General features: G+C 44.6%; 1 protein-coding gene across 1 annotated transcript; it reads left to right on the top strand.

Annotated features, from left to right (window-relative positions):
- The first annotated feature begins 8,451 nt into the window (after nt 1-8,451).
- IVNS1ABP (influenza virus NS1A binding protein) lies at nt 8,452-25,057 on the top strand. The gene is made up of 15 exons (XM_059854546.1): nt 8,452-8,591; nt 14,188-14,419; nt 15,573-15,699; nt 16,011-16,180; nt 16,268-16,343; nt 17,046-17,219; nt 17,611-17,736; nt 19,098-19,205; nt 21,275-21,401; nt 21,913-22,137; nt 22,215-22,336; nt 22,506-22,632; nt 22,715-22,846; nt 23,034-23,207; nt 23,633-25,057. Exons 3-15 carry the CDS (start codon nt 15,589-15,591, stop codon nt 23,884-23,886), a joined length of 1,926 nt encoding a protein of 641 aa, XP_059710529.1. The 5' UTR covers nt 8,452-8,591; nt 14,188-14,419; nt 15,573-15,588; the 3' UTR covers nt 23,887-25,057.
- Nucleotides 25,058-25,265: the final 208 nt, after the last annotated feature.

Below are 25,265 nucleotides of genomic sequence, written 5' to 3'. Positions count from 1 at the left end.
AACCACTAATGCCTTTTTCTCTTTTCCCTAAATGTATATCAGTCCTAATATAGGAGACCTGCATGGTAATTAAGATTGTAAAACTGTAAGTAAAATGTGCTGCAATTACCTGAGTAATTTGGTCCAAATCAACTCAGAGATTAATGAAGTAAATGCTTCTGCAGTCAATTATTTCCCACAGCTCCACACTGGGCCAGTTCTTGCTCCAACCAAGTTCAAAGGAAGACATGCCTTTAACTCTGACAAGAGCAGAAATTTGCTGTTGACTGGAAGGGATAACAAAACACACAAGGACATCACACACCAGCAATTGTCTTGGCACCACAAACATTTACATATCAGCATGCTACATACTCTTCATTTTATGTGTGACAGTAAAATAACTGACACCTTCATGTGAGGGTCAATGTAGAGGAGTTTATCTTAATAAAAATGGAGTTTATTGTTTAACTTCCTCTCCTGACTATCCTGGTATGTACAAAATGTAAGAAGGGCACAATGAAATGCACAGATACAGATGCTTGAGCATGTCCAGAGGAGGGCAGCTACGTTGGTGAGGGGCTGGGAACACAAACCCTGTGAGGAACAGCTGAGGCAGCTGGGGTTGTTTAGCCTGGAGAAGAGGAGACTCAGGGGGTGTCCTTATCACTCTCTACAGCTCCCTGAAAGGTACCTGTAGTCAGGTAGGGTTGGTCTCTTTCTCCAGGCAGCAACTGGCAGAACCAGAGGGCACAGCCTCAAGCTGCGTTAAGGGAAATATAGGTTGGATAATAGGAAAAAGTTTTTCACAGAAAGGGTGATAAAGTTCTGGAATGGTCTGCCCAGGGAGGTGGTGGAGTCACCATCCCTGGATGTGTTTAAAAAAAGACCAGATGTGGCACTCAATGCCATGGTTTAGTTGAGGTGTTGGGGCATGGGTTGGACTCGATGATCTTTAAGGTCTCTTCCAACCCAGTCATTCTGTGAATATATATTTAAAGAAATAAGCTGGGCATTTCCCCACAGTGTTTGGTCAGCCAACAGCACTATTAATACTCCAGTGTAACATGAGGCAGCCTGTGATAGTTCTCCCTCTCTGTGCTAAAAGGATGGGGCCAGAAAGTCAGATGCATGACCTTATAGTGGAATTTGCAGTCCTTGGGAGAGCAGATGAATTGCACGTGTGTCAAATACTCTTGTTGCATCTAGTCCATCCCCACTGGCAGCCATCAGGCTGAAATTTTAAATCTCTCCCCTCTTCCCTCTCAAGGCTGGGTAGTAATTTAGATTCTGGAAGGGACACTGGTTCTGCAGGAAAAGTATTTCCCACTCCAAATGGGTTCCTTTACACTTTTCCCCTGTGCTGCTCTACCTTCCATAACCCTTCCAGTGCTCATCCTGTTTGCACTCATGTGCATATCTTCAAAGCGCACTGCATTTTCATTATGAAGATGCTCTGTGCCTGCATTACAAGGTGTTGCAACTTGAGTTTGCTTCTATGTAATTAGTGATTCCTGATCCTATAAAAATATGCACTGACTAGCTCTAAAATAAGACCACTTTGTTCCTGTTTACTTGTTTTTAAATTGAATATTCTTGTTAAGGAGAAACTTGCAATTACTCGTGTCCTTTTATTTTAATTATGATGATTTCCTTAGTATAAACAGGTCATACTACAGATATTATACACAAACCTCTCCCCCTTAAATTGTCAGAGATTTGCTCGAATTAGCATTGCAACCAGAAGCTCCCAACAGAATATGAAACAGGAGCTGGAAGCAGTGACGTGCTCTGTTTCCAAAGGCAGCATGCACACAGAGCGGCCTCAGCTGCCCCTGCTCTCCTTTCACCCAACCATTAAAGCAAATCCTGCTGCAATAGGGAGTAAAATAAAGTTCTTCTCGCATTCCTTACATAGCCCCTGTCCCCCGACCCCTTCTGGTGAGCGCTAGCCTCTTCCAGGCTCCAAGGAGAGCAGGCACAGGCAGTTACCTCCCTGCACTGAGGGGGAGAGGTAGGCACTGAACATCTACCTCCACACAGATCTCATGAGGGAGCACTTGGGTTGAAGCAGTTCAGCTAAAAATCAGGTAATTCTGTAACCTGCCCTTAAATAGCATTCACATTATCTGCTTTCTGCTGCAGCTCCCTCTCTTTACTCCCTCCCACGTATCACGATCATCCCACGCATCAGACACACACCATATGCTGCACTTGCAGAAGTCCCCCAAAAATTCTGATGAGTGTAGACTTCCCTCATCTTCCTTTCACCATATTCTCTCTAGATTCAAGAGCTGGAAAACTTCATTTCTGTCAGCAATGCCAGTCCTTGCACTTCGGTGGCATCAACCAGGTCAGACAGCTCTCTCCATGCAGTCCACTCAGCTGTGGAAACAAACACCACTGAAAAGTGAAACATAAATATTAAATAGTTATCATCTCCTATGCATTTTTTTGTGACAGAATTAATTTACATATAGCTTTGAGGTCTTCAAACAGAAAGGGTTACAGAAATGCAAGGTACTGTGAGTATGTGAAAGAAATAATTTCAACACAAACTCTACCTTCAGTTGAAAGAACTCATTTCCATGGAAGCTTTCCTCAGCTCTATCGAAACCTACACTATGATAGGCCAGGTGTGGCACTCACTGATGCTTCTGGAAACAAATCACAGCAATAAAAGACACCTGCCCCAAATGTTAAACATAACCCCACATCAGTGCAGAATGTCCTCCTGATATTGGTGAAATCAAAGAGGATCCATGTATCAGAAGGTTTATTTTTTCAGACACTGCAAACTGCATCATAATACAGAGTGTGCACACAGTTACTATAAATTTCTGTGTTCTTTGGAATAAATTATGAGGTTGAAGATTAATTCATTTCTCTTGATCAAGAAACAGCACAGTTCATCTTTGGCTTGCTCCTGTGCTCATTGGAAAACCAACCCTCAAGGCAGGGTTCTCATTAATCTGCCTTTGTGCAGAGCTAGCAGGGCTATACAGTGGGAAAAGCTTTCCTTTCATGGGACATAAAGGTTCTTCTACTCTTTTTTCTTCTCTTTTTAAAATTAAATTACTCAAAACATTACTATGGCTGGAACACATAAGCAGAGTTAAAGTGACATCAAATCTATTCTTCTGCTTGTGCAGAGATTAAAAATGCACAGTCCAACTCTTAAATAATTTTGTTTGTGTTAGTACTAATTAAAAAAGCAAATTTGAAGGATGCTGGGTTCTTCTGTAAAAGCAGAAATAAGAGTTCTGTCTGAAAAAAAAAAGGCCTCATCACAGGAACTATGGACCTCTCAGTATAAATTTTCAGTTATTTTCTGGCACATTTTCTGAGCTGATGATAGAACAGGATACTTCATTCTCTTTAACTTTCTCAGCAGAGCAGCTAAATCCCTACATGGTCACCCTTTATGTTATTTTAAAAGCTCACCGGTCTCGCAGCAGGGAGGACAGGAAGTGCATCCCTCACAGCCAGGGATGTGTGGGAGCAAGCCTGTCCCCCAGGCTATTGGTGCCCTCAGGCTGCTGATGATGCTGTGTTCTGGTGTTCCTGATTACAGCCATCCCTTAATGACCACAGCAGGGATGCAGGAGGCTGAAGAACACACTGTTGCCAAGGAGCAGCCTCTTCCAGCTGCGGTGGCCTAGCAGCAATTCCTGATGCTTCATCACAAGAGGATTTCCAGGTCTCCCTTTCCTCCTCTGGCATGACCCAGCACAGTTCTTTGGGATAGAGGCAATCAGGTCTCTGTTCATTTGTCTGGAAGATTTCCCACTGTTACCATTCTTTACTAACATTCTGATTTTTCACTAGGACCAAGAGTGAAAGTAATCATGCAGCTTCAGAGGGAGAAAACTAAAAAGAAGAAAAAGCAGACTGGGAGCTACCAGGCTCCAGTACAGCCAGTGAACACTCAGTGAATGCAGCCCCAAGGACAAATAGTACAAAGCTCTTACTTGCATGCACAGTCAGAAGCTGGCAGAAAGCTGAGGGGTCAGGAAGGCAAAGAATTCAAGTGCAAAGTGTTTTATTGTAACCCTCTGAACAGGATGTTTGAGCCAAAGAAGCTATTGTCCTTATGGAAGCAAGAAAGACATTCAGGTGTATGAAATGAGTCAGCGTTTTTGTAATGTACAACTAGAATATATTTGCAAATATCACTGCCCAGCAACCATAAATTAATATAGCTGAGAAGCTTTTAATTTTAACTAGGCTTCATGTCCTAAGGAATCAATAAAAAAATTTCAAGTTCTATAGGAAAGCTACAAACTAGAGAATTTTTTAAAGGCTTATTCCAGATCAGGAGCTCTTGAGCATACATGCAAAGTCTAAAGGATTAGACTTTAGACCGCTCTCCTAAAAATCACAGAATCCCAGAATGGTTTGGGTTGGAAGGGAACCTCATCTTGTTACAACCCCTTCCACTATCCCAGGCTGCTCCAAGCCCTGTCCAACCTGGCCTTGAACACTTCCAGGGAGGGGCATTCACAAATGTGCCTCCACAAATGTTAGGAATCAGATCTGAATATCAACTTTGGATTTGTTTGCTTCAAGAATGAGGACAGGACAAGTACTGCTTTGTGAACACATCCATAGTTCTGGACTGATGTTACATCTTGGTTAAATACTGTCCCGGGCCAAGGAAAAATAACTTTTAATAAAAATAAAGGTAGTATCTCCATGCCTAGAATGGATCTGCTGACAGTTGCCTGGGGAGAATTGTCTTGGAAGAGTTATGGAAGCTGTAATTTTTTCTAAAATTGTAACTGTTTTCTCTGTGCAAGATATATCTGCAGCTGGGAGTTCACATGAGGCTTCATCCTAAAAGCTGTGTCTTTGAGATGGAAAGATTGTTCCTTCAAGGATAGGTAGTCAGAAGAATGGATTTTTTAATGACCTTAATTAGTGGCTCTATCAGAATCCTCTGAACATTTCCTATGGACTTCATCCAATGGAATTAATTAAGGAGACTTCTGTTTGCTTAATGGAAATAAGACAATTTATAGCCTTGGTATGGCAGACAGTCTCTGGCTTTCTGTCCAACACAAATCAAGGAAGGTGACTGTGGTGGAAGAATGGTGTCTCCTGAAATGAAGGAGATAAATTGTTTACATTGCTCAAGAAAGATGAACAAAGATTTGATAGAGAACCTAGCATTAAAATCTAAGGCCGTGGCTATTAAACCTGTGTCTTTTAATACTCCTTCATAGTGCTTATAAATGTCCTACATTCTTTGCTCCTATGTAAAGAATTTGTCCAAGACTATCACTGCTTTGCCACAGGGAAGGAAAGGAGATTAACTGCCCCGCTCAGAGCGACTCTTATCAGCCAGCCAGATGGCAAATGATGTGCCAGAATGTACAGGGAAGAGTCCAACATGGACCACTAATTCCAACCCGGCCCAAACACCATTAAAATGTCACTGCTAACGACTCTGGGAGCCAAGGCACTGACAAAACATGTTCTACACAAGTACTTTTGCAACCAGAATGAATTATCAAAAATCCTTCTGAAGTACAGGAAGGAAAAGTTATGGAATGACTATATTGGTGGAAGTTATAATTACACAGAACACAAACAAACTTCAACTACAATACATATCTCTCTTTATATATTTTTTAAATATATACATGATAAAGCATATTGAACTAAATAGTATTTGGTTTCACAAAGCAATTTTCTATTTAAAATAAGAGCAGGGACTGGATTCTCTGGCTGGTGATGCTGCACTGCACTGAGCTGTGCTAGTTCATGTCCATGGAGAAACACTACATGACTCTGAATTTAAAGACATTTTGCAGAGCAGCTTATGAAGAGAAAAAAAATGCCTTATTCTCACTTCTAAGAGTGACATATTTTTTCTATACTTCCTCCATTTTCAGTGCAGCAATCCAAGCCACATATTTTGCTCTAACCAAATACAGTATTTTCCCCCTCAGGTGGTTTTAATGACAAAGCTCTATAGGAAGCAGAGTTTGATGTTATAACATTAACCCTTTGCAATACCCAGAGACATCAGATCTTCGGATGAGACATGGTGGAAACCAGCAAAAGAGCCACATCAGGGACACCTTCAAACACCTGACTAAGGGGGAACACACCATTTAGATGACAAGCAAGAGGGCTTTCCGGGCATTAGATTGTATTTTCCATGTCAGGAGACAACAGGTATGCAGAACACCCAGAACCTCCACACACATAACAATTAGCTCTGATTCAGCTCCTGGTAACTCAGTCACTAGTCCCTTTCATTAACGTGTTCTTCTTTACAAATCAATTAAGATTTAGCACAAGTTGCATTGGGAAGTTTTGCAAAGTTTCTAGCCATTTGAAATGAAGGTATTTGCATGTCACAGAAGTACCTTCCATCAGCACAGGATTTCATCCAGAGTAAGGGTGTTTTAATGATTTAAAATAATATGATGTTAATTGCAAGGAGCAGAGGAAAAAAAAAAACATTTTTTTTAGTGGGAGTGAGTTTGGATGATCAGAACACAGTTGGGCCAAAGGACAGCTGAGCTCCTGGCCTAGCTCTGCACAAGCGTCCACGGGAAAAGAACAGGGAACACTCATCTGCTACTGTGCTGTAGGGAAGCTGTGGCTCCTGCTCTCTGACATGACATGCGGTGGCTGACAATAAAAATTGATGGTGATTCATAAAGGCATCTCCATCCCTAAGAAAACTGGAAGAACAGCTTGCATAATCTTGAGATTTACTTAATTAAGTAACATCCCAGCACCGGTCTATTTGATCATCATTCCTTTACCTCCTGCCCCCTCCCAGCTTTGCCTTTGATTAACACAGCCCTGATAAGAAACTTCATTCAAAAAGAAAGCAGAGTGGGAAGGCAGCCCTGAGGTGTGGCTGGTGATTTAAAAGCTGAAAAGAAGCAGTAAGAATGTCTCAGGTGGGAAGTTGGGATTGCCGATTGCTGCAGGCGAGGTGAGAAACTGGGGAGGGCTCAGCTGCAGCCGAGATATATATGCTGGTGAGGAATACACCTACAGCTTAATTCCTCTGCCTGCTTCTGATAAGACAAGATCATTATTGTCAGTATTTTAAAGCACTTTATGCATGAAACCTCTGAGTGGCTCAACTTCAGTGTTTTGAAACATGCTTTTCCATTGAGATTCTTGAAGAGTGTTAGAGAAATGGGTAAATTTTACAATATATGACAAAATATCACGTACATTGCACAGTTGAGACACTGAAGGTGTATCTAACGTCATCTACAGGCTTCCTATTGCTGGACCAAGGCAGCCTCTGAATCTGGAGGAAGCACTCAGGGAAGTTGCACAGGGAAGTGTACACTGCCTTCCAGGTGACCTTGGCACTTTAAATCAGGAAGCAAACATGGATCCTCAGACTTTACCCAGCCCATGGATTATTTATGATGATCTTGCAGCAGCTCTCAGGCTCAGCCATGAATCAGGAGTTTGCACGCAAACACTTAACAAACAGACAGGGCTTCACATACTCCCCGTTTATCAGCAGGGATGTTTAAAAATCAATTTCCCTGGAAAGACAGAATTTATCCTGAAGTGTGTGGGTGAATTCCTCATCCAGCTGTTCATCTGGAAGATGGCTTTCCAGAGGGACTCCAGGGTGATGGGGTGAGGTGGGATGAAGCTGTCATGGTCTCACACAGAGAGCAAGCTCCCAGGGAGAGCTCCTTACATTAAACACTGTAATTTTTGGGTCAAACGGATACAACGCCTTGAACTACAGCTCAGATTGATGAGGGAGTGTTGTGGCTGAGGGGGAGCAATGGCTGAGGGGGTTTGTGACTGAGAGGGAGCCATGGCTGAGAGGGCAGCTATGGCTGAGGGGGCAGCCATGGCTGAGGGGGCAGCCATGGCTGAGGGGGCAAGCATGGCTGAGGGGGCAAGCATGGCTGAGGGGGCAAGCATGGCTGAGGGGGCAAGCATGGCTGAGGGGGTCAAACGGGTGAAGGAGAACCGTGGCTGAGGAGGAGTAATGACGAGGGAGACCTGTAGCTGAGGTGCTGACATGGCTATGGGAGAGTCACGGCTGAGGGAGGGTCACGGCAAGGAGGATCTCATGGCTGAGGAGAACAGGCAGCGCTAGGTCAGAAAGAGAAAGCCTACTGAACCAGTTGTGCTCGTGGCTGAGTGCTGCAACCAACACTCACGGCAGCAGCCGGTACGGGCAGAAACGGGCACGGCGCTCCCGCCGCACCGCTTCTTCCGCCCCAGCCCCGACGGGCACGGCGCCTCTTCCCGCCGGCCCTGAGGCGGAGGGGCCGCGGAGGGCGGGGCAGCCGGACTCGTTTCACGTCCGAGCGGAGCACATCGTGGCCGCCCCAGCACCGCCTCCTCCCCTCCCCGCTCTCCTCCCGCCTCCCGGAGGAGGAGGGTCCGGGGCGCAGCGCTCTGCGTGTGTCCGCAGCTCGCGTGGCCTCGTTTACCCACTCCGCTCCCGCCTTCCCTCGGCAGCGCCTCGCCCTCCGCTCTCCGCTCCCTCTGTTCCTCCGCTGCTCCTTCCCGGCCAGTCGGGATTGCGCCTGCGAGTCTTCTTTCCCCGCATTCTGGAGGCTCCCAATATGTTCAGCGCCGTCCGCGCCCAGAGGCACCAGGTACGGCGGGCGGGGGCCGGGCAGGGGCTATGCTGCCGTGCTTTGTTCGGCTCTGGGTAGCGGGCGGAGGCGGCGGCCCGGGCGACCGCCCCGCGCTCGGGGAACCGCAGCCCCTGCGGCGCCGGCGCTTTTGTTGCTTGTTCGGGGCCCGTTTTCTTGGGCCGTGGAGTTGCCCGCATGGCCTGAAGGGCGTGAGGCCGCTCCTCCGTGCCGGGGGAACGGGCGGGCCCCGGCGGCCGGGGTAGCTCCCGGTGTAGCCCCCGGCCGGGAATTCCCGGGTTCCCCATGCATACGGGTGCAGGGCCAAGGTCAGGCGCTGCCTCTTCCAGCGCCACGCTGCAGTTGCGGGGAGGCATCTTCCTAATCCCGTACCGTGAATGGCGGGGGGCGGAAAAAGAATCGCGGGAATCCTGGACTTTGGAGGAAATAGCCGCTCTGGGATGAGCAACGTGTGCTGATAGCTGTTTGCGAATGCCGTGACCCTCCCTGTCACCTATACCAGTTCTAGGAAGTGGGAGATAATAAAGCAAAACCGTGGCTGTCAGCTCATATTAGTGCTGGTGAAAGCTGATGAGGGTGAATGACCAGAGCGGTTTGTTTTGGGGTTTTCTTAGGGTTTTTTGTGGGGTGGCTGGGGAGGTGTACAGTATTTTCTGCCTGCATACACCACTTTCTAGAGTTTTTTAGAATTTTTAGAGGCGCTTCAAGGTAGAAAATGCCTTTGCATTGGCACTTTTGCTGTTTTTTCACCCAGCATTCCCACAGATAATAAAACCTGAATTGGCTGTAATTTCATGCAGGGTAGAAAAATACTGGCAGTGAGAGGCGAAACATCCGAGTTATTTCCTAAGGAGATGTGTGGTGATAGACTAATGGAAATACAATCTCATGTCACTCCTTCTTTGTGTGGTTTGTGAAGGGAGGACTTTTTTTTTTTTTTTCTTGTTTGCAGTGATGGGTGTGTAGACACCACATCTGTTCCTTTCTGTCAGAGAGCTAGAAAATAAGAAAGCAAGCAGGATGTGGTGCTTTGATGGTGAGATCGGTTTAATTTTCAAAAGCAGATTTTTGTAGCCACAAGCCTGACTCCTGAAGCGCAGGATGCAACAGTCAGGGAATACTTTCCAGTTGGGAAGCTGTGGGTTAGCTGCTGTAATTAAGTCTGATTTTATTTTCATCAGCTTGAATTCTTAAGGAGCAGGAGATGGTAAGAAAGGCAGAAACTGCTCAGAATGGGGGTGGAAGACAAGGAGGACATATAAACAAAACTCAGTGATTTGGTTGTGTGACTGATGTTTGGAGAACTGTGGGAAGTCTGTGTTAATAGAAAAAATAGACACAGGGGGTAGGCAAAGGGCAGGAAATAACTCAGATTTTAGTAGAGTGAATGTGAGGCAGAAGGTTGAAAAAGAGATGTAGATAAGGACTGTGACAACAACAGCAAAAGTATAAAGTGGGAAGGGAGAGGGAAAGCAGAACCAGTTTAATTCCCTTTTCAATGACCAGAGTTAGGGCTTAGCAGCGTGGGAGACCAGTCCTGGAAGCCAGTGCTGAATGAGCAGCCAGAGTGTTACAGCTGAGGGTTGTCGCTGGAGCAGCAGTAACATTGAAGCATGAAGCCTGCTGCTTATAAATTTTTAAAGTCTGCATGCATAAATGTGTTTGGAAGAGCTCTCTGGGCTTGCTTTCTATAGAGGGCAGTCCAAGCATTGCACCTTCCCAGGCTGCATGTAAGAGATTTTGGAAAATGTCCACAGCACTCTTGTCATTCCTCTTCAATTCCTAACCAGTGATAGCAAATATTCCATCTTCTCTCTTCCTGTCCTCACTGTTGGCATGGGAGCATGACTAAGGTTGATGTGCAGTGAAATAGAACAATTTTGTCGACAAGTCATAGTTATCAGCGAGACTAAATCTTTAGTGGAAAGCAACTGAAAATTGTTGTAAATGTTGAGTCTTATTGTAGATTACTGGTGTAAAGACGTTGGGCCTCTTCAGTGGTGTAAAGTATGTTAATAAATGTGTTGTCTTTGGTGTTCTGCCCAAATGCAGACTCAGACATGAAAAGATGATGTGGTTTTACCATAAATAAATGCAATGTGTGAAATAAATGTTTTGAAGACCTTTAGTTTTATATTATGATACAGATAATGGACTGTGAGCAGTCGTAGGTGTGACCTACATTTCTTCTGAGCTGGGCTGTCACAAGCCAGAAAGCTCCAGCTGGGTGTTAAATTCCATTTTTGTTTCACAAGTGTCAATCAAGTGTCTGTCATTACATCAGCAAGTATTGATGTTAAATCAAAAGATTATCAAGTATCTCCCCCAAAGTAGGGCTTTACCTGTGAGTTGAAGAAGTAGTACATTAATTTGACTAAAAGTTTGTGCAGAATTGGCATAGCAAATACTGCACGTGGAAAGTGGGCTCTCTTAAAGATGAGAGGTAAAATAGATGGTCCCTGTGTTGTTAGGTCGTGGGCAAGGTGACTGCCTCTGGGACTTGTTATCTTGGTGGTCACCTGAGGCGACAGCTCCTGCAGGAGGCTCTGCGGGGGAGATGCCCGGGGCAGCACTGAGGATCACTGTGTCTCAGCATCATTGCTATTTAAATGGGTTTTCTTAAATGTATTTTTAAATGGGCAGCAGTGAAATAGAGGAGTTTAAAAGGAGGGAATCTCCCTTCTGGAAGTCAGGATGTGCATTTAGTTTATCTCTGAGTGCATGATGAGCTGTGACTCGCTCACGGTCCAGTGGTACACGTACATGGCAAAGGAAAATCTCAGTCTATGCACAACATGAGGCATTCAGGAAACACAGCTACTACAACAAGGTTGTGTTTAAAATCCAGCAGCTGGGCAGACATTTGAGTCCTTGCATTCCTGTGCCTGGGAACAGCTGGGGTGTCAGAACATACCATGTGGATGTTCCGTGACTTCAGGCCTGCCTGAGCCCGGTGTGATCGGCTCTTGATCCAAGGGCGTCTCAGCACCAGTACCAGTCCTTACTGTTAAAATTACAACAAAAATCCAGGGTTTATGCATTACTCTTTAGTTTTTTGCATAATTTTAGAAGTAAGGGAACAGCTGCTCTCAAGTAGGAGTTTTCTCCAGTGGAATGTATTGTTCCCATTCTGGGATGATAATTCTGTAGTTTTAATGTGTTTATAGAAGTGCATTTGGATGGAGCTTGAGCAGTCATGGTGTCAAAGGCACCAGGCTTTACCTGGCTGACAGTCATCTGGGAACATTTCACTTGGCATAAAAAAATTTAAAATCCTGGATAATTATAAAAACAGTCACAGAATTCTTCTTGTGCTGAGCTAAAAGGGAGTATAAGCAAGGAGGGGGAAGTAATGACAAAGTGATTTTGATTAAAAAAAAAAAATTAAAGGAAAGAGTTTTTGCAGTACCTGTTCATGACCTTTAATGCAGAATAGGCAGTGTTCTTGACTTTGCAGTGAATTTTGGCTGATAGTTTGGGTTATGTTCTAGCAGAAGAACTCCAAACCAAAATGAGGAAAATTGTGAATTTGCTTGTGCTATTTAATGCTGTTTTGAGTAATAATATTAGCCATGACACACACAACAGCACTGAAACTCTGTGGCAGTAATTAAGATGTTCAAATTCCAAAATGTTCATATTCCTAGATAGTCAGATTGGACAATACCATTAGGGACATAAATGCATCTGCATGGGATTGGTGTCTCACACAAAGGAGGGTTTTAACAGACAAGTCTTCCATTTCAATCCAGAACTATTTTAGATGACTTCTTAGGTCTTCAAGGTCCCAAGCAAGTACATGTGGCAGAGTTAGAACATTGGAACTAAAACTGATGCGTTACAGCAGAATGTGACAACTCACTCCCAGAGGTGTAAACTGAGCTAGGTTGATTGTGGGATTTAGTTAGAATAGTTTGACTAGCTGTCCTGTGACTTGAAATGTTTTGGTTGAGGTGAATTTTTGGGGAAGGTGTGGACATCAGGCTGTTGGTTCTGTTTTGAGAAGTTTGCTTGCTTTAAAAATTGCAGTGATTATGCCAGTTGTACCATCGGGGGTAGTATTGACTCCCAATTAATGCTTAATTAAACAATATTTGTTAAATAGAGCTTGGTGTCAGCTTTTTAACTTGCCTGTAGGATTACAAGAAGAATATACCTTAATTTATTATTATTTAATCTCACCTCTATGTGAGATTTCTTTTCCCAGTGAAGCATGCTGGCATTGCGGTGTGTTGACAGAATTTGTGTGCGGGGGTGCTGCTCCTGCAGTGCCCAGCATTCCGGGTGCTGTGTTCCCGTGATGTGGGACACTGCTGTGCTCGGGAGCAGCTGTTCCCTTCTCCAGGCTGCATGGCTGTGCCTGCTCCAGAGCCAAGCTCTGCGAGTGTTTGCTCTGCCTGCACGGTTCTCTGCTGGCTGGAATCTTCTGTGTGCCCAGCTGTGGGAATGGAGGTAGTGTCCGTGGAGCTGGTACATGGTGGGATAATGCCCTCTGCTGCTCCCAGGAATCAGCCTCCTGCTGGAGCTACTGGGCTGCACCAGGCACCAGGCAGGTACCACTCCTGCCAAAGTCACCCTGGGCTGAGCGCTGGCCATGCACCACGGTCACAAGGTTCTCTTCCCTGAAACGGAGGGCGCTTTTAGTTTTTGACAAGGAGAAATGAGCTGCACCTATTTTTAGGAAACCCAGTTCCGAATGTGGCATTTATTCTGTGGATACAAATATAGTGTTGGAACTGAAGTGATTGATGTTTTCCTGAGGTGGCACCAGGGTCATGGAAAGTTCCAGAGTGAGTGTTTGTTGCCTGTTCCCTCCCTGCTGCTGCTCCTCCTTCTCTTCTCCCCTCCCCAAAAAATCCTCACATAAAGAGCCCATCAGCATGTGAATTCCCAGCAAAGCCACCCAAGTCTGCACTGCCAGTGCTGAGCTCAACCAGAACCCAGCAGGGTCTGTTCCAGCAGAGAGACCTTTTACCAAAGAAAGCTGTCATACAGATTCCTGACTTTATAATTTCTGGAAGTAGCGGAGACTGGAGACATGCCCAGTCATTTCAGACATGTCCTTAATCCATCTTCAGACAATTTTAGACATTCAGTAGAAGAAGGCTATAAGTAGATAAGCACAAGAAGAGCAGAAGGTAGGAGGCTTGTGGATTGTGTTCTTTTATAAAATGGAGTAATTTCTGTTGCGTTGTGTGAGTTACCTACTTGTGGAAGCAATAATGATAATGGGATGTGCTGAAGGACAGAGTTGGTAAGGGATTGGCTAAAAATGGGATTCAGCTGTTCTGAGTATTTTCCTAAGCACTAATTTAGCTCTTTTCTTGTCTCTGGGGGCGTAACGATGATGTGGTTGATTTCTTATTAGGCACGAGGACATATTGGTGTCAATATGGAATTTGTCAGGCTGTTTGCTTTTTGTGGGGAAAAAAAAAAAACCAAAACCCCCCCAGAAAAACAACAGCCACAATAAAACAACCCCAACTTGTTTGTGAAGAAAAACTTGTTAGTTTGGGTCAGGACCGTGAATCAAGTTTTATGTGAAATACGTGGCAGCACTATTTGTTGTCGTTACTTGATACCTTCTTTATTGCAGGTTATGATGCATGATTATCACAGAAGAAATTCATGTCTATAGCTCATAAGGACTATATTACATCATCTTCAAGCCTGATAGTTTTGGAATCCATATTGCAGCTGCAAACACACGTCTGTTTTTGCACTTCCATAAACATCTTCTCTGTCAGGAGATCCTGAAACTCAAGTGCTCTGTTCTAACACAGTGATACCATTGGGCTATTTTAAATTTACAGTCATATATTTGCTTGGTAAGTTGTACATTAATGTGTATACAGTAGTTAATACTTCTGCTGAAATTATGTAAATTTAAAATCTTGGTGTCTTTTCTTTAATAAAACACAACAGATGGATGTTTGTAAGTAAGATTATTGTTGCCAGTTTAGGGTTGAATACTCGCAGTATAGTAAGTGAATTTAAAATAGATGGATTAACAGTAGAAGTATTTTATGGGAGCTTTAGTATTTTCATTACTGATTTTTGCAATCCACTACTTCTGGTTTGGAGTTTTCTTATTTAGTGTGATCTTCAGAATTTTCTTAAGGTGGAAATAAAAATTGTTGCTGGTAACATTAATATAATCCTACATATACTCTAAGATTTTTTAGGTAACTGTACTTCTGTGTATGTTAACAGCTCAAACTTAGAAATCTGTTTTTTGTTTTAAATTACTATCTCAAATTCGTTAGGTTGTGTAAGGGTAATAGTTAAGTGTTCTTAATTAGCTTCTTATTTGGAAAGTGCTTAACTAAATAAGAATAAATTAAAGGAACTAAGAAATAGCTTCCAGATAAAAAAAATTAAAGTTTCCTGAAGTTATTTTTCCAGTCTTGGACTGATCTCCCTGAGGTGGAATCTTTGTATATGGCTGAGGTCTTCAAAGGAAGTTGTTCTAGCTTTGAGATGATTTAAAATACATGATTGTTGTTCAGAATTTATTAAATTATGTCTGTTTTGTTGGTCATAATGTTTTCATGACTTCCAGCTGCTCTAAAATACTGAGTCATTACTCATAAAATTAAACAGAAAATGTTTATCTTTCTGTTCTACTTCACAAGCTACTTTAAATTCTCAGTTCTTATTTTTTCAGTGTGGCAGAGTTTTGTGTCTGCAAAAAATTCAGCTGGACCAGAGTGCTAGGGAGCGGAAAGTGGTGATGAATAATGTTAGCTGGGGATGGATCTATCTACCAAAAAAGTTCTTTAGGGAAGGAAATCCACGTAATCCAGTGGTTCCCAGCTTGCTCCCACAGTACCCAGTACCTGCTGAAGGGATGCAGCCTCAATCTCTGAAAATCATTAATCCATTAATGCCCCCTGCATGTTTGTTTGCAAACAGTGTTGCTAGCACTGCTGCACTGAAGCAACATGCTGTGTGTGTAACCTTTGCCCATTGCATGTGCAGCCAGACCAACACCAGAATGATTCCCAACGGATATTTGATGTTTGAGGATGAGAACTTCATTGAGTCATCTGTTGCCAAACTCAATGCCTTACGGAAGAGTGGTCAGTTCTGCGACGTCCGCCTCCAGGTACCTGTGCCCTGCCCCAGTGGGGTGCCTGGGGGGATGTGGGGGTTACACCACATGAAGCTGTTGCTTCACAGATTGGGAGATGTGAGATTTTAGAAGCCCATTTTTCTGAAAAATGCATACTAAAAAAAATCCAAATGGGGTGCACATTGAGAGAAGTGATGCTAACTTTCAGCTGGAGACTGTTGATTTGAAAAATTGAATTGAAGTGGGGCACTCCCCTGAGTCCGCCCTGATATTGTGAAAATACAAAGGTAATTACAAAAAATCCTCATCAGCACATGGGCTTCTTGTTTGTGTTTGACATAAAGGTGTGTGGACACGAGATGCTGGCACACCGAGCCGTGCTGGCATGCTGCAGTCCCTACCTGTTTGAAATCTTCAACACTGACAGCGACTGTCATGGAGTTTCCCATGTGAAATTTGATGATCTCAACCCAGAAGCTGTTGAAGTTCTGTTGAATTATGCCTATACTGCTCAGTAAGTAGTTCTTATGGTAACTAGAGAGAGGATAGGCTTTGATTTGAAAAATCAGAATAATAAGAGGTAAATTTCTGTATTTAATAGGTTAAAAGCTGATAAAGACCTGGTGAAAGATGTATACTCTGCAGCAAAGAAGTTAAAGATGGAGAGGGTTAAGCAGGTATGGTTCTCAGATCTCTGGAAGTCCTTTCTGCCTTCCCAGGCTGACAGCATTGCACCTTTTGGTGTTAGTGAGCCAAAACCTGATGCTTCTGTGGAAGAGGTGCCCAGCACAAAGCTGCTGTAGATGTTCCTTGGCACTGTATTGATTTGGTGCCAGCTGGATGTGTTGCTTCCACTTGAGCTGTCTTGGTGCCAGGGTGTTCCTTGAAGTAATGTTTTGTATTTGTGCACCTATGTAAGAAAAACAGCTTTAAATCTTGGCTGATTCCTTACCTTCAGGTCTGTGGCAGCAGTGCTGTGCTTGGTTGTGTTGGGAGCATGAACAAACCTGTAAATATGTCAGAAAAAGAGTAATTGACACACTCCTGAACATAAATTTTGTTGTGCTTGACTTTGGAAATACCCTTAGCCGCAGATAGGGGTACCCTTAAAAAGGGAATTGGGATCATTAGCTCACCTGACTGAGAAGCAGTTTTGAATAGGTGTTCAGTAGAAAAGCATGGGGTCAATGCAGATGTCAGTAGCTTCCAAATGCTTCTTGAGTTTTTCATTTAAGATGTGCATATTCCTGTGGAAGGCAACATTCCCTTTACAGCACTGGCATGGGGATGACAGCAGAGTCACTACTCTGCAGTTAGAAAACAGCTGCTGTATGTTGGGATAGATAATTTAAACGTATAAAAACTGCTTGTATTGCCAGGTTTGTGGTGACTATTTGCTCTCCAAGATGGACGCGCAGAGCTGCATCTCTTACCGGAACTTTGCCAGCTGCATGGGAGACTCCCGGTTGTTGAACAAGATCGATGGCTACATTCAGGAACACCTTGTAGAGATTTCAGAACAGGAGGAATTTCTCAAGCTCCCACGGTTAAAGGTTAGCTTCAGTTTGTAGAATTCCTTCTGGTACAGGATTTCCAAAAAGCAACCTGAGGAGCAACTAGGATTTCCTTCCCTTTTGAGGGCCGGAAAGCTTGGTGTCCTGACTGCTGCCAGTAATGTGACAATTTTGGATCTGTGTCCTATTCTTAGTGCTGTGAACCTTAACTGTAGAGAACACGTGCTGTCACCCTTTCCAGGTGTAAAAGGTGATTGTATTTAAATGTGCTTCTTAGTTCCATAGGCTGAAAGCTCCTTGTGGTGTTTTCTGGCTCTCTGTGGTAAAGAGAGAGTTGTGCTCACCTTGTGAAGTACAGCATGCTACAGGGAAAGAGTAAATTCCTAGAGAATTCCTAGAGAGTAAATAATCTTTTCTCTTCTCCTTCAAGCTTGAAATAATGCTGGAAGACAATGTTGGCCTACCCAGCAATGGCAAATTGTACACAAAGGTAATCAACTGGGTACAGCGCAGCATCTGGGAGAACGGAGGCAACCTGGAAGATCTAATGGAAGAGGTTAGTCTTTAAGAAAATGGGATTTTGGGAATATTCATTAAAAAAACCCCAAAAAAAGCCAATATGAAGGATTATTCCTTTTTTTTTTCTTTTTTTTTCCCCCTTCACTTTTTTAACTGACCCTAAAGAATTTAAATTTTGCTGTAGGTACCCCTAAGCTGAGAAACTGGGGGGGTGTTCAGGTGAGCTGAATGCACTGTTCAGTCTGGTCTTCACTTTCCTTTTTGCTCCCCGTTGCTGTATAGTAGCCTCAGAGTGGCCTGTATCTGCTTTAGTTTGGGGAGGTGGTACTGAGACTTGCCATAGATTGGTGATGTTTTCCTTTGCAGGTTTTGCTTGTAAATGCACAGTAGGTAAAAGCTTCTAATGGTTGTTCCTCCCCATTGGTTTATCTCCCCATAGGTTTATTAACAAAACTAGGATACCAAGGCTGAAGAACCAAGAAGAGCCTCAAGTGTATTGACACGTACAGAAGCAGCAGTCCTGCCCCAGTGCTCCTAAGAAAATCCGCTGTGGGCAGAGAACGATCATGATGATTTAATGGTGTTTACTTACTCCTTTACAGGATGCATTATTTTGAAACTTGTGTGTTGTTAAATGGCTTTTCTCATGAATACTAATGGTAGATGTAGCCTGGGCAGTGTTTAATGGCAAAATTAGCGGGGAGATAAAATTTTTAATTGGCTCCAGCAAACTGACTTTACCAAATCATGTGACATTCTTCAAATTTTTCAAAATTGCTATTACAAGCACAAAAGATCCCCAGAAACACTTGTCTAGGCAAAAGTACATGTTGATGCTGTCGTATAATCTCAAGTGTATATTTCCTCTTGGAGAAACTAATTTAAAACATCATGTTGAAATTAAGATGCGTTTCATTGAAACAGCTGCATCTGGTTTCAGTGGTGGACAACAGTTTCTTCCAGAACTTAAATTTGTGTTGTCTTCCCTCATTCCCATACCTTTCTTTTAGAGTCTGTTGGCTTCTCTTGGCCTTTTTTGATGGAGATAAATATGTGTATTTTTCATAGCAGAAAACTTGTGTGCAGGGATAAGGAAAATGCATGAGACTGTGTATTTGTGTAACTCTGCAAATTAATGTGCCTTTTGGTTGTCAAATGTTTCTGTGCTGGGAAAACAGCAGAAGCCCATGGAAAATGAAGATTTCTCTCAAGCTGAGAAAGTAAGGAACCTTCACTCCCTATTTGAAGATTGCCACCATGACATCTGCTTCCTTTTAGTTTTGCCACTGTGCGAGCTTGAGATGAGCTGACGAGCAGTGTGGTGCCTGGGGTAATGTGCCTGTAGCTGAGGAGCACAGAGACAGCAGCCACATGGGTGTTCTGTTGTTGTTTTTGCAGGTGCAAACGCTGTACTACTCAGCTGATCACAAGCTGCTTGATGGAAATCTGCTAGATGGACAGGCTGAGGTGTATGGCAGTGATGATGACCACATTCAGTTTGTGCAGGTACCAATTGCAGACAGTCTCAGGTAACCCCAGGTAGACTGGAGCAGTTTGCAGCACATCTGAAGTCCTGTGTTCTGCTGGCAGAGAAGGCAGCAGGTGCTGTAGTGGAGAAATGCAGCAGGTGAGGGTGTCTGGCTGGGAGTTGCGGCAGGCCATGATGTGCTCTCAGCTTCTGTCTCTTTGGCAGGCTGGGCTGACTCTCAGCCTTTGCACAACAGAGTGCTCTAATTCTGACTTCAAAATCAATCCTGGCTGTTTCCTGAAAGAAGAGGCAGACAAGCACTCAGCTGTAGGAAGTCAGCTGAGGCCTTGTAGAGTTCCCAGAGACTGTAGAGAAACACTGACTGCTTGGCTTGCAGTGGGGAATGTGTCTGGTAAATTTGGGCCCAGAAAAAGATTCCAGGTCCAAGTTCTAATCCTTCAGTTGCCAGCGTCTGCTTCTTTTGTTCAGCTGCACTGGTGGTGTAGCTGCCAAATCTCTCTGATGCTTTGACTGAGTGCAAATCACTCCTGTGTTTTTTGAGAAGTCTTTTGTTATGGTTTTATTTTTTATTTCTTACCAGGTGTAATCCTTCTGAACTCCAGAAAACCACATGGCTTAGTACAAATGTAGGCTAAGATAGAATAAAAAAGGACTAACAATTGTAAATTATCAGCTGCTTTATGCAAATGAACTTGGTTTAAATTTATGAATTTGAAGCAAATACATTTTAATATTTTATAACAGTGAAGCATGTTCATAGAAAAAGTTTCCTTCATGAAATTCTTAGCTAATGTGTAAAAACACTGTCCATCCCAGAATATGGATTTTAGAAGTGAAATGCAAGGAAAAGGAAAAGCCAGCTAATTTTCCAGTTTGTTAATTGTTTTCAGAAGGCCTTCACAGGTTCTCCACCTCTGGATACCATTTGTAATGCTTAGAAGCAGAGAGGTGAATGTTAAGAAAGTTCATTTTCAGAACAAAGACCAGGACTTCTTAATGTTTTTCCATAAATCCTTTCTAATAAGAAAAGTCACCAACTTCAGCCATCCTAAACAGTTGAGGGAACTAACACTAAAAATCCCCTAAATGCCAGTCCTAGAAAAATGGTCGCTTCTACATTTTTAAATTACAAAACGTTGTATTTTCTGTTGCGGTTGAGGCAATTTAAAGATAAGAGCTTAAGTGGTTAATTGGATGAAGGTTCAGAAATAAAAAAAATGCTTTCTACAAGTGTGCTGCTTGTCATGGTGAGCTGAGCTTAGCAATCCAGCTCCTCTGTGTGAGGTTATCTGAGATAGGTGATGTGTTTCTGAAGTCTTGTGACAGTTTCCATGGAGATGAGGTTCCAGGGAACTGTGCAGGCATTGCAGACTTGGGACTGTGGTCATAAACTCTGCTACTGAACAGTATAGACAGCATGGTAACTTCCTGTGCTTCAGGAAGAGCCTCAACCACCTAGTCAACTGTGCTGAAACTGGGGATTTTCAGTTTTTTCATAATAGAGTAAAATAATCTAAGCTACAGTATAAATTTAATAGGAGATTAAAAGAAAGCAGAAATTTCTTGTTAGCGGGAAGTATCAAGGGAGTAAAATCCAAGAAACAGCTAATCTGAGCACAGAGGGTAACTGAGGTGAAATTAGTTTGTCTTCAGGGAATGAAGAGAATAGTATATTCACTTCCAAAAAGCATTATATAATTAAGTCAAGTTCCAGAAGCAGAGCTTGGGAGTGAGGCTCCTATGTGGTAGCTCAGTTCTCTCCAGCTTTGTGTAGCTTTTTCCTTATATTTGTAAATCCTGCTAGAAATGCTCACTCACTTCAGGGATTTGCAGTCCAGCACCAGCAGTATAAAGCTGCAGTCACAGGATAAAGTGAGTTCCAGGACAATAGCGTAGGGTGGTTTTTGGCCACTGTTGCTGGGCAGGCAGGATGTTCTGCTGAAAATATAGGTGTGCTATAAATGCTGCTCTGCGGAGGTGGTAGACAAGTGTGCTCTGGAGTAGCTGCGCAGTGTCTCAGAGAAGCAGAGGTAGAAGGAGCTGTAGTCTCTGGCTAGGTTTCTGTAGCTGCCTTTTGATTTTGCAGAAGAGGCCACCACGTGAGAATGATCACAAGCAGATCAGTAGCAGCTCCTCTGGAAGTCTTTCTCCAAATGCTACTGTTCAGAGTCCTAAACACGAGTGGAAAATCATTGCTTCAGAGAAGACTTCGAGTGAGTAACAGGGGCAGGGGTTGTCTAACAGATGTGTCTCGTCTCGGGTACCTGCCACTTTCTGCTCCTTGGGGATTTCCTTCACATCTCAAAGGAATGCTGAGGTGTTTCTTCTTACTGATGATACAATTTGTAGGGTGCTTCTGATGTACCTGGGCCAAACTGGGATGACATACATTTCAGTTCCTTATCAGCTAAATCCACAGTGTGTCATCATTTTCCCAGAAAATCCTAAGGAGACAGTCCATAGTTAATTAACAAAGCTGTTTGCACAGTGTGTGCAAGGAGACTCCCAGCACACGTTTAAGTTGCTGTTGTATGTCCTTCAAGCACTCTTAGTGTATAAAGCATAGTTCTCAATAACTAACACTTTTGAAACCTGTAACCTGAAAAAAACAAAGTTTCTGTGCTGCCAAGGGGAGTGGCACAAACAGCAGAGCCCATTTGGCATCCAGCTCAGTGCCCCTTCCCATGGCACTGCGCTTAGGGTGGTGGTGTGCTGTCCCCGCAGGTAACACGTACCTGTGCCTGGCTGTGCTGGATGGGGTTCTTTGTGTCATCTTCCTGCACGGCCGCAACAGCCCCCAGAGCTCCCCCTCGAGCACCCCGCGGCTGCTGAAGAGCCTGAGCTTCGAGCTGCAGCCCAGTGACCTCATCGAGAAGCCCATGTCCCCCATGCAGTATGCGCGCTCGGGGCTGGGCACGGCCGAGCTCAACGGCAAGCTCATCGCTGCGGGTGAGCTGGGGCAGGGGTGCTGGGCTAGGGGTGCACTGGTGCCTCTGAATGCGGGGCCAGTAACCTCTCGCTTGCAGGGGGCTACAACAGGGAGGAGTGCCTGCGCACCGTGGAGTGCTACGACCCCGAAAAGGACACCTGGACGTTCATAGCACCCATGAGGACGCCGAGGGCCCGGTTCCAGATGGCGGTGCTGATGGTGTGTGGGGTGGGGAGCAAGCCTGTGGGACCCCGCCTGGGCTGAACCGAACAGGGCACACTGAACAGGATGGCTCTAGAAGTTGTTTCTCTGTAGTTCCATGGTTACCGAGTGCTCACAAGCTGACTGGTGTGCTGAAAGGTGACGGGTGTTGGTTTGTTCCTCTCAGGGGCAGCTGTACGTCGTGGGTGGGTCAAACGGCCACTCGGATGACTTGAGCTGTGGAGAGATGTACGAGCCCGAGATTGATGACTGGACCCCTGTTCCCGAGCTGCGGACCAACCGCTGCAACGCAGGTGAAGCCTCTGCGGTGCCTGGACTGGGGGGTGGAGCCTCAGCCAGTTCTTACTCACTTGCCATTCTTTGCTGTACCAACAGGAGTATGTGCCCTGAATGGAAAGCTGTACATTGTGGGTGGTTCTGATCCCTATGGCCAGAAAGGACTGAAGAATTGTGATGTGTTTGATCCCGTAACAAAGGCTTGGACAAGCTGTGCTCCCCTTAACATCCGTAAGTTCGGTTGGGAGCTGGGCAGGGATGGGGAGAAAAGGGCAACTGCAGAACTGCACCAAACCAAAAACTACCCTAAAGCAAAGCTCCTTTGAGTCGCCCAAAAACTACCCTAAAGCAAAGCCCCTTTGAGTCGCTGCTGCTGTGGGCTGGTGCTGGTGGCTGACTGTGCCGGCTTTGGTTGCAGGGAGGCACCAGTCGGCCGTGTGTGAGCTGGGGGGGTACCTGTACATCATCGGTGGGGCCGAGTCTTGGAACTGCCTCAACAGCGTGGAGCGCTACAACCCCGAGAACAACACCTGGACCCTGATGGCGCCCATGAACGTGGCACGGCGCGGCGCTGGCGCGGCTGTCCATGATGGTAGGGCTGGGGCTGCTGCTTCGGGGCCTTTCATGTCTGCTCTGATGCGAGTAGAATACAAAGCTGTGCTCCTTTCTGGGCAGGAAACAATACAGTAGGAGCCTGATTAAATGCCCAGTTTTAATTAAAAAGAAAAACCTCTTGGTTGTGGGGCATTCACTCCACGCCTATGTTCTGAAAGTGTCACTGTGCAGCTTCTAGAGCTGCATCTGTTTGAATTCGGACTTTGCTCTTACTTTGAATCCAATTCCTGTCACCTGTCATGGGCAGGAGACCCAAAGCAGATCGCTCCTGTAAGTGCAGACCTTGACCAGGCCAAGGTCTGCGACACCACCTGGGTCTCTTGGGGCTTTGTTGAGCCTCCTGGTGGTAGCACAGGGCCAGCTGGTCCTGGGCAGTGAGCATGGCTCCCTTTCCTCACACAGGCAAGCTCTTTGTGGCTGGAGGATTTGATGGCACGCATGCGGTGAGCTGCGTGGAGATGTACGACCCTGCCAGGAACGAGTGGAAGATGATGGGCAGCATGACCACGCCCAGGAGCAACGCTGGCATCACCACTGTGGCCAACACCATTTATGCTGTGGGGGGCTTTGATGGCAATGAGTTCTTGAACACACTTGAAGTCTACAATCCAGAGTCAAACGAGTGGAGTCCCTACACCAAAATTTACAAGTTTTAAGTGAATTAAATTCCCTTTTCAAACTAACAGGCTTAGTGATGTAATTGTGTTTCAGTTAGAGGTACACCTGTGAATAGGGGTGGGGAGGGCATATAGATGTTGCCAACAGCAACACAGAGCTTTTGCATATTGCATATTAACATGCTGTATATATTTGTTTTGGAAAAAATATTGAGATGAAGGGGTTTTTTGTGTATTTTAGAACTTTAAAGGTTTTGGTTTTGTTTTAAGATTTTGACGATAATGCAAGAGAAACTAGACTGGGCATATCATTTCAGGAGCTTCCCCCAGTATTTGTCACTTTGAACATTGGATGACTTCTTGGAGGTGTGTTCTTGGGGCACGAAGGGTAAAATTTGTGGGGGGATATTTTTTCTTTCATCAGGCCTTGGTTTCCTTCAGTAACTGGAACAATCTGTAACAAGAAGCCTTATTTAAATAGATATAATGGCTATTTTTTTTATTAAAAAAGCTGACATGCCTCTGCTAATACCTTATCTTTTACAATTGCCTTTTTATAACAGTTTTTATATACTCAGCAGAGAATTTTGTCTGTTGAAATGCAAATGGCAGATAAATGGTTATTGAAACAGAGACACAGCCTTAGAGTTTCTAGAGCCTGAGTGGGACAGTGGATTGCCCCCACAGGTGAGCTGCTGCCTCTGCTGCAATAGTGTGAGTTAGTCTGCACCACCTTCCTTAGAGCTGCATGGGGTTTCTGGACATGACACACCCAGACTTTCTAGGCTGGGAAAAGGTTTCTGCCTCCAAGTGTTTTGGGGAGAATGCAGAGCATGCTTTCTGTACAGCAGTTTTGTTACTCTGGGTGAGCTGATCTTTGTACAACAATAACAGTTTGGGGAGGGGGGTTCTCATGGGTTTTAAATTCTTGCCAGCTGGCAAAGAAAATGTGTTGTAGTACCTGTCTTAAGTTTATTTTTCTATTACCAGCTGGAAGTATGATAGAACACAAATAACTTGATTTTGTATGTGCTCATAGTCCTGTTTTAGTTCACTTTCTCTGTTCCTATGGATCAAACGTTGGGGTGGGATGACTTGGTGTCTAATGTGTAGTGCTGCACATCTAACTCTGGGTGCCAAAACTAGCACTGACTGCTTGCTGCTGCTGCAAACACATTAAAGGTACCTTTTGGGAAACCCTTGCACCACAGGCGTGCCCTGACCTCGCTGTGTGTCCTTTTCTTCAAGGAGGCGGTGTCCAGAGATACAAAAAGTGACATTTCAGATGGGTGTAGGCACAGGACAGGGGCTGGAGTGTCCCATGTCCCTCATGCCTGCAGTGGAGCCAGGCTCACTGCAGGGGTGCCCCACAAACTTGCAAATGCACAACAGGGGTGCAAAGCTGCACCTGGAGCTGC

Source organism: Haemorhous mexicanus, chromosome 9 (genome assembly GCF_027477595.1).
Source record: "Haemorhous mexicanus isolate bHaeMex1 chromosome 9, bHaeMex1.pri, whole genome shotgun sequence".
In the NCBI taxonomy this organism is placed as follows: domain Eukaryota; kingdom Metazoa; phylum Chordata; class Aves; order Passeriformes; family Fringillidae; genus Haemorhous; species Haemorhous mexicanus.
The sequence above is the reverse complement of the archived record's forward strand: the minus strand, read 5'-3'. Positions and strand labels throughout refer to the sequence as shown.

What these genes read in the sequence shown, in the direction of transcription:
- IVNS1ABP (XM_059854546.1), top strand. Translation starts at nt 15,589, where the DNA reads ATGATTCCCAACGGATATTTGATGTTTGAGGATGAGAACTTCATTGAG. An exon ending in TCTGCGACGTCCGCCTCCAG is followed by an intron (nt 15,700 to 16,010) that starts GTACCTGTGCCC and finishes TTTGACATAAAG; the next exon opens with GTGTGTGGACACGAGATGCT. An exon ending in CTGTGCTCCCCTTAACATCC is followed by an intron (nt 22,847 to 23,033) that starts GTAAGTTCGGTT and finishes CTTTGGTTGCAG; the next exon opens with GGAGGCACCAGTCGGCCGTG.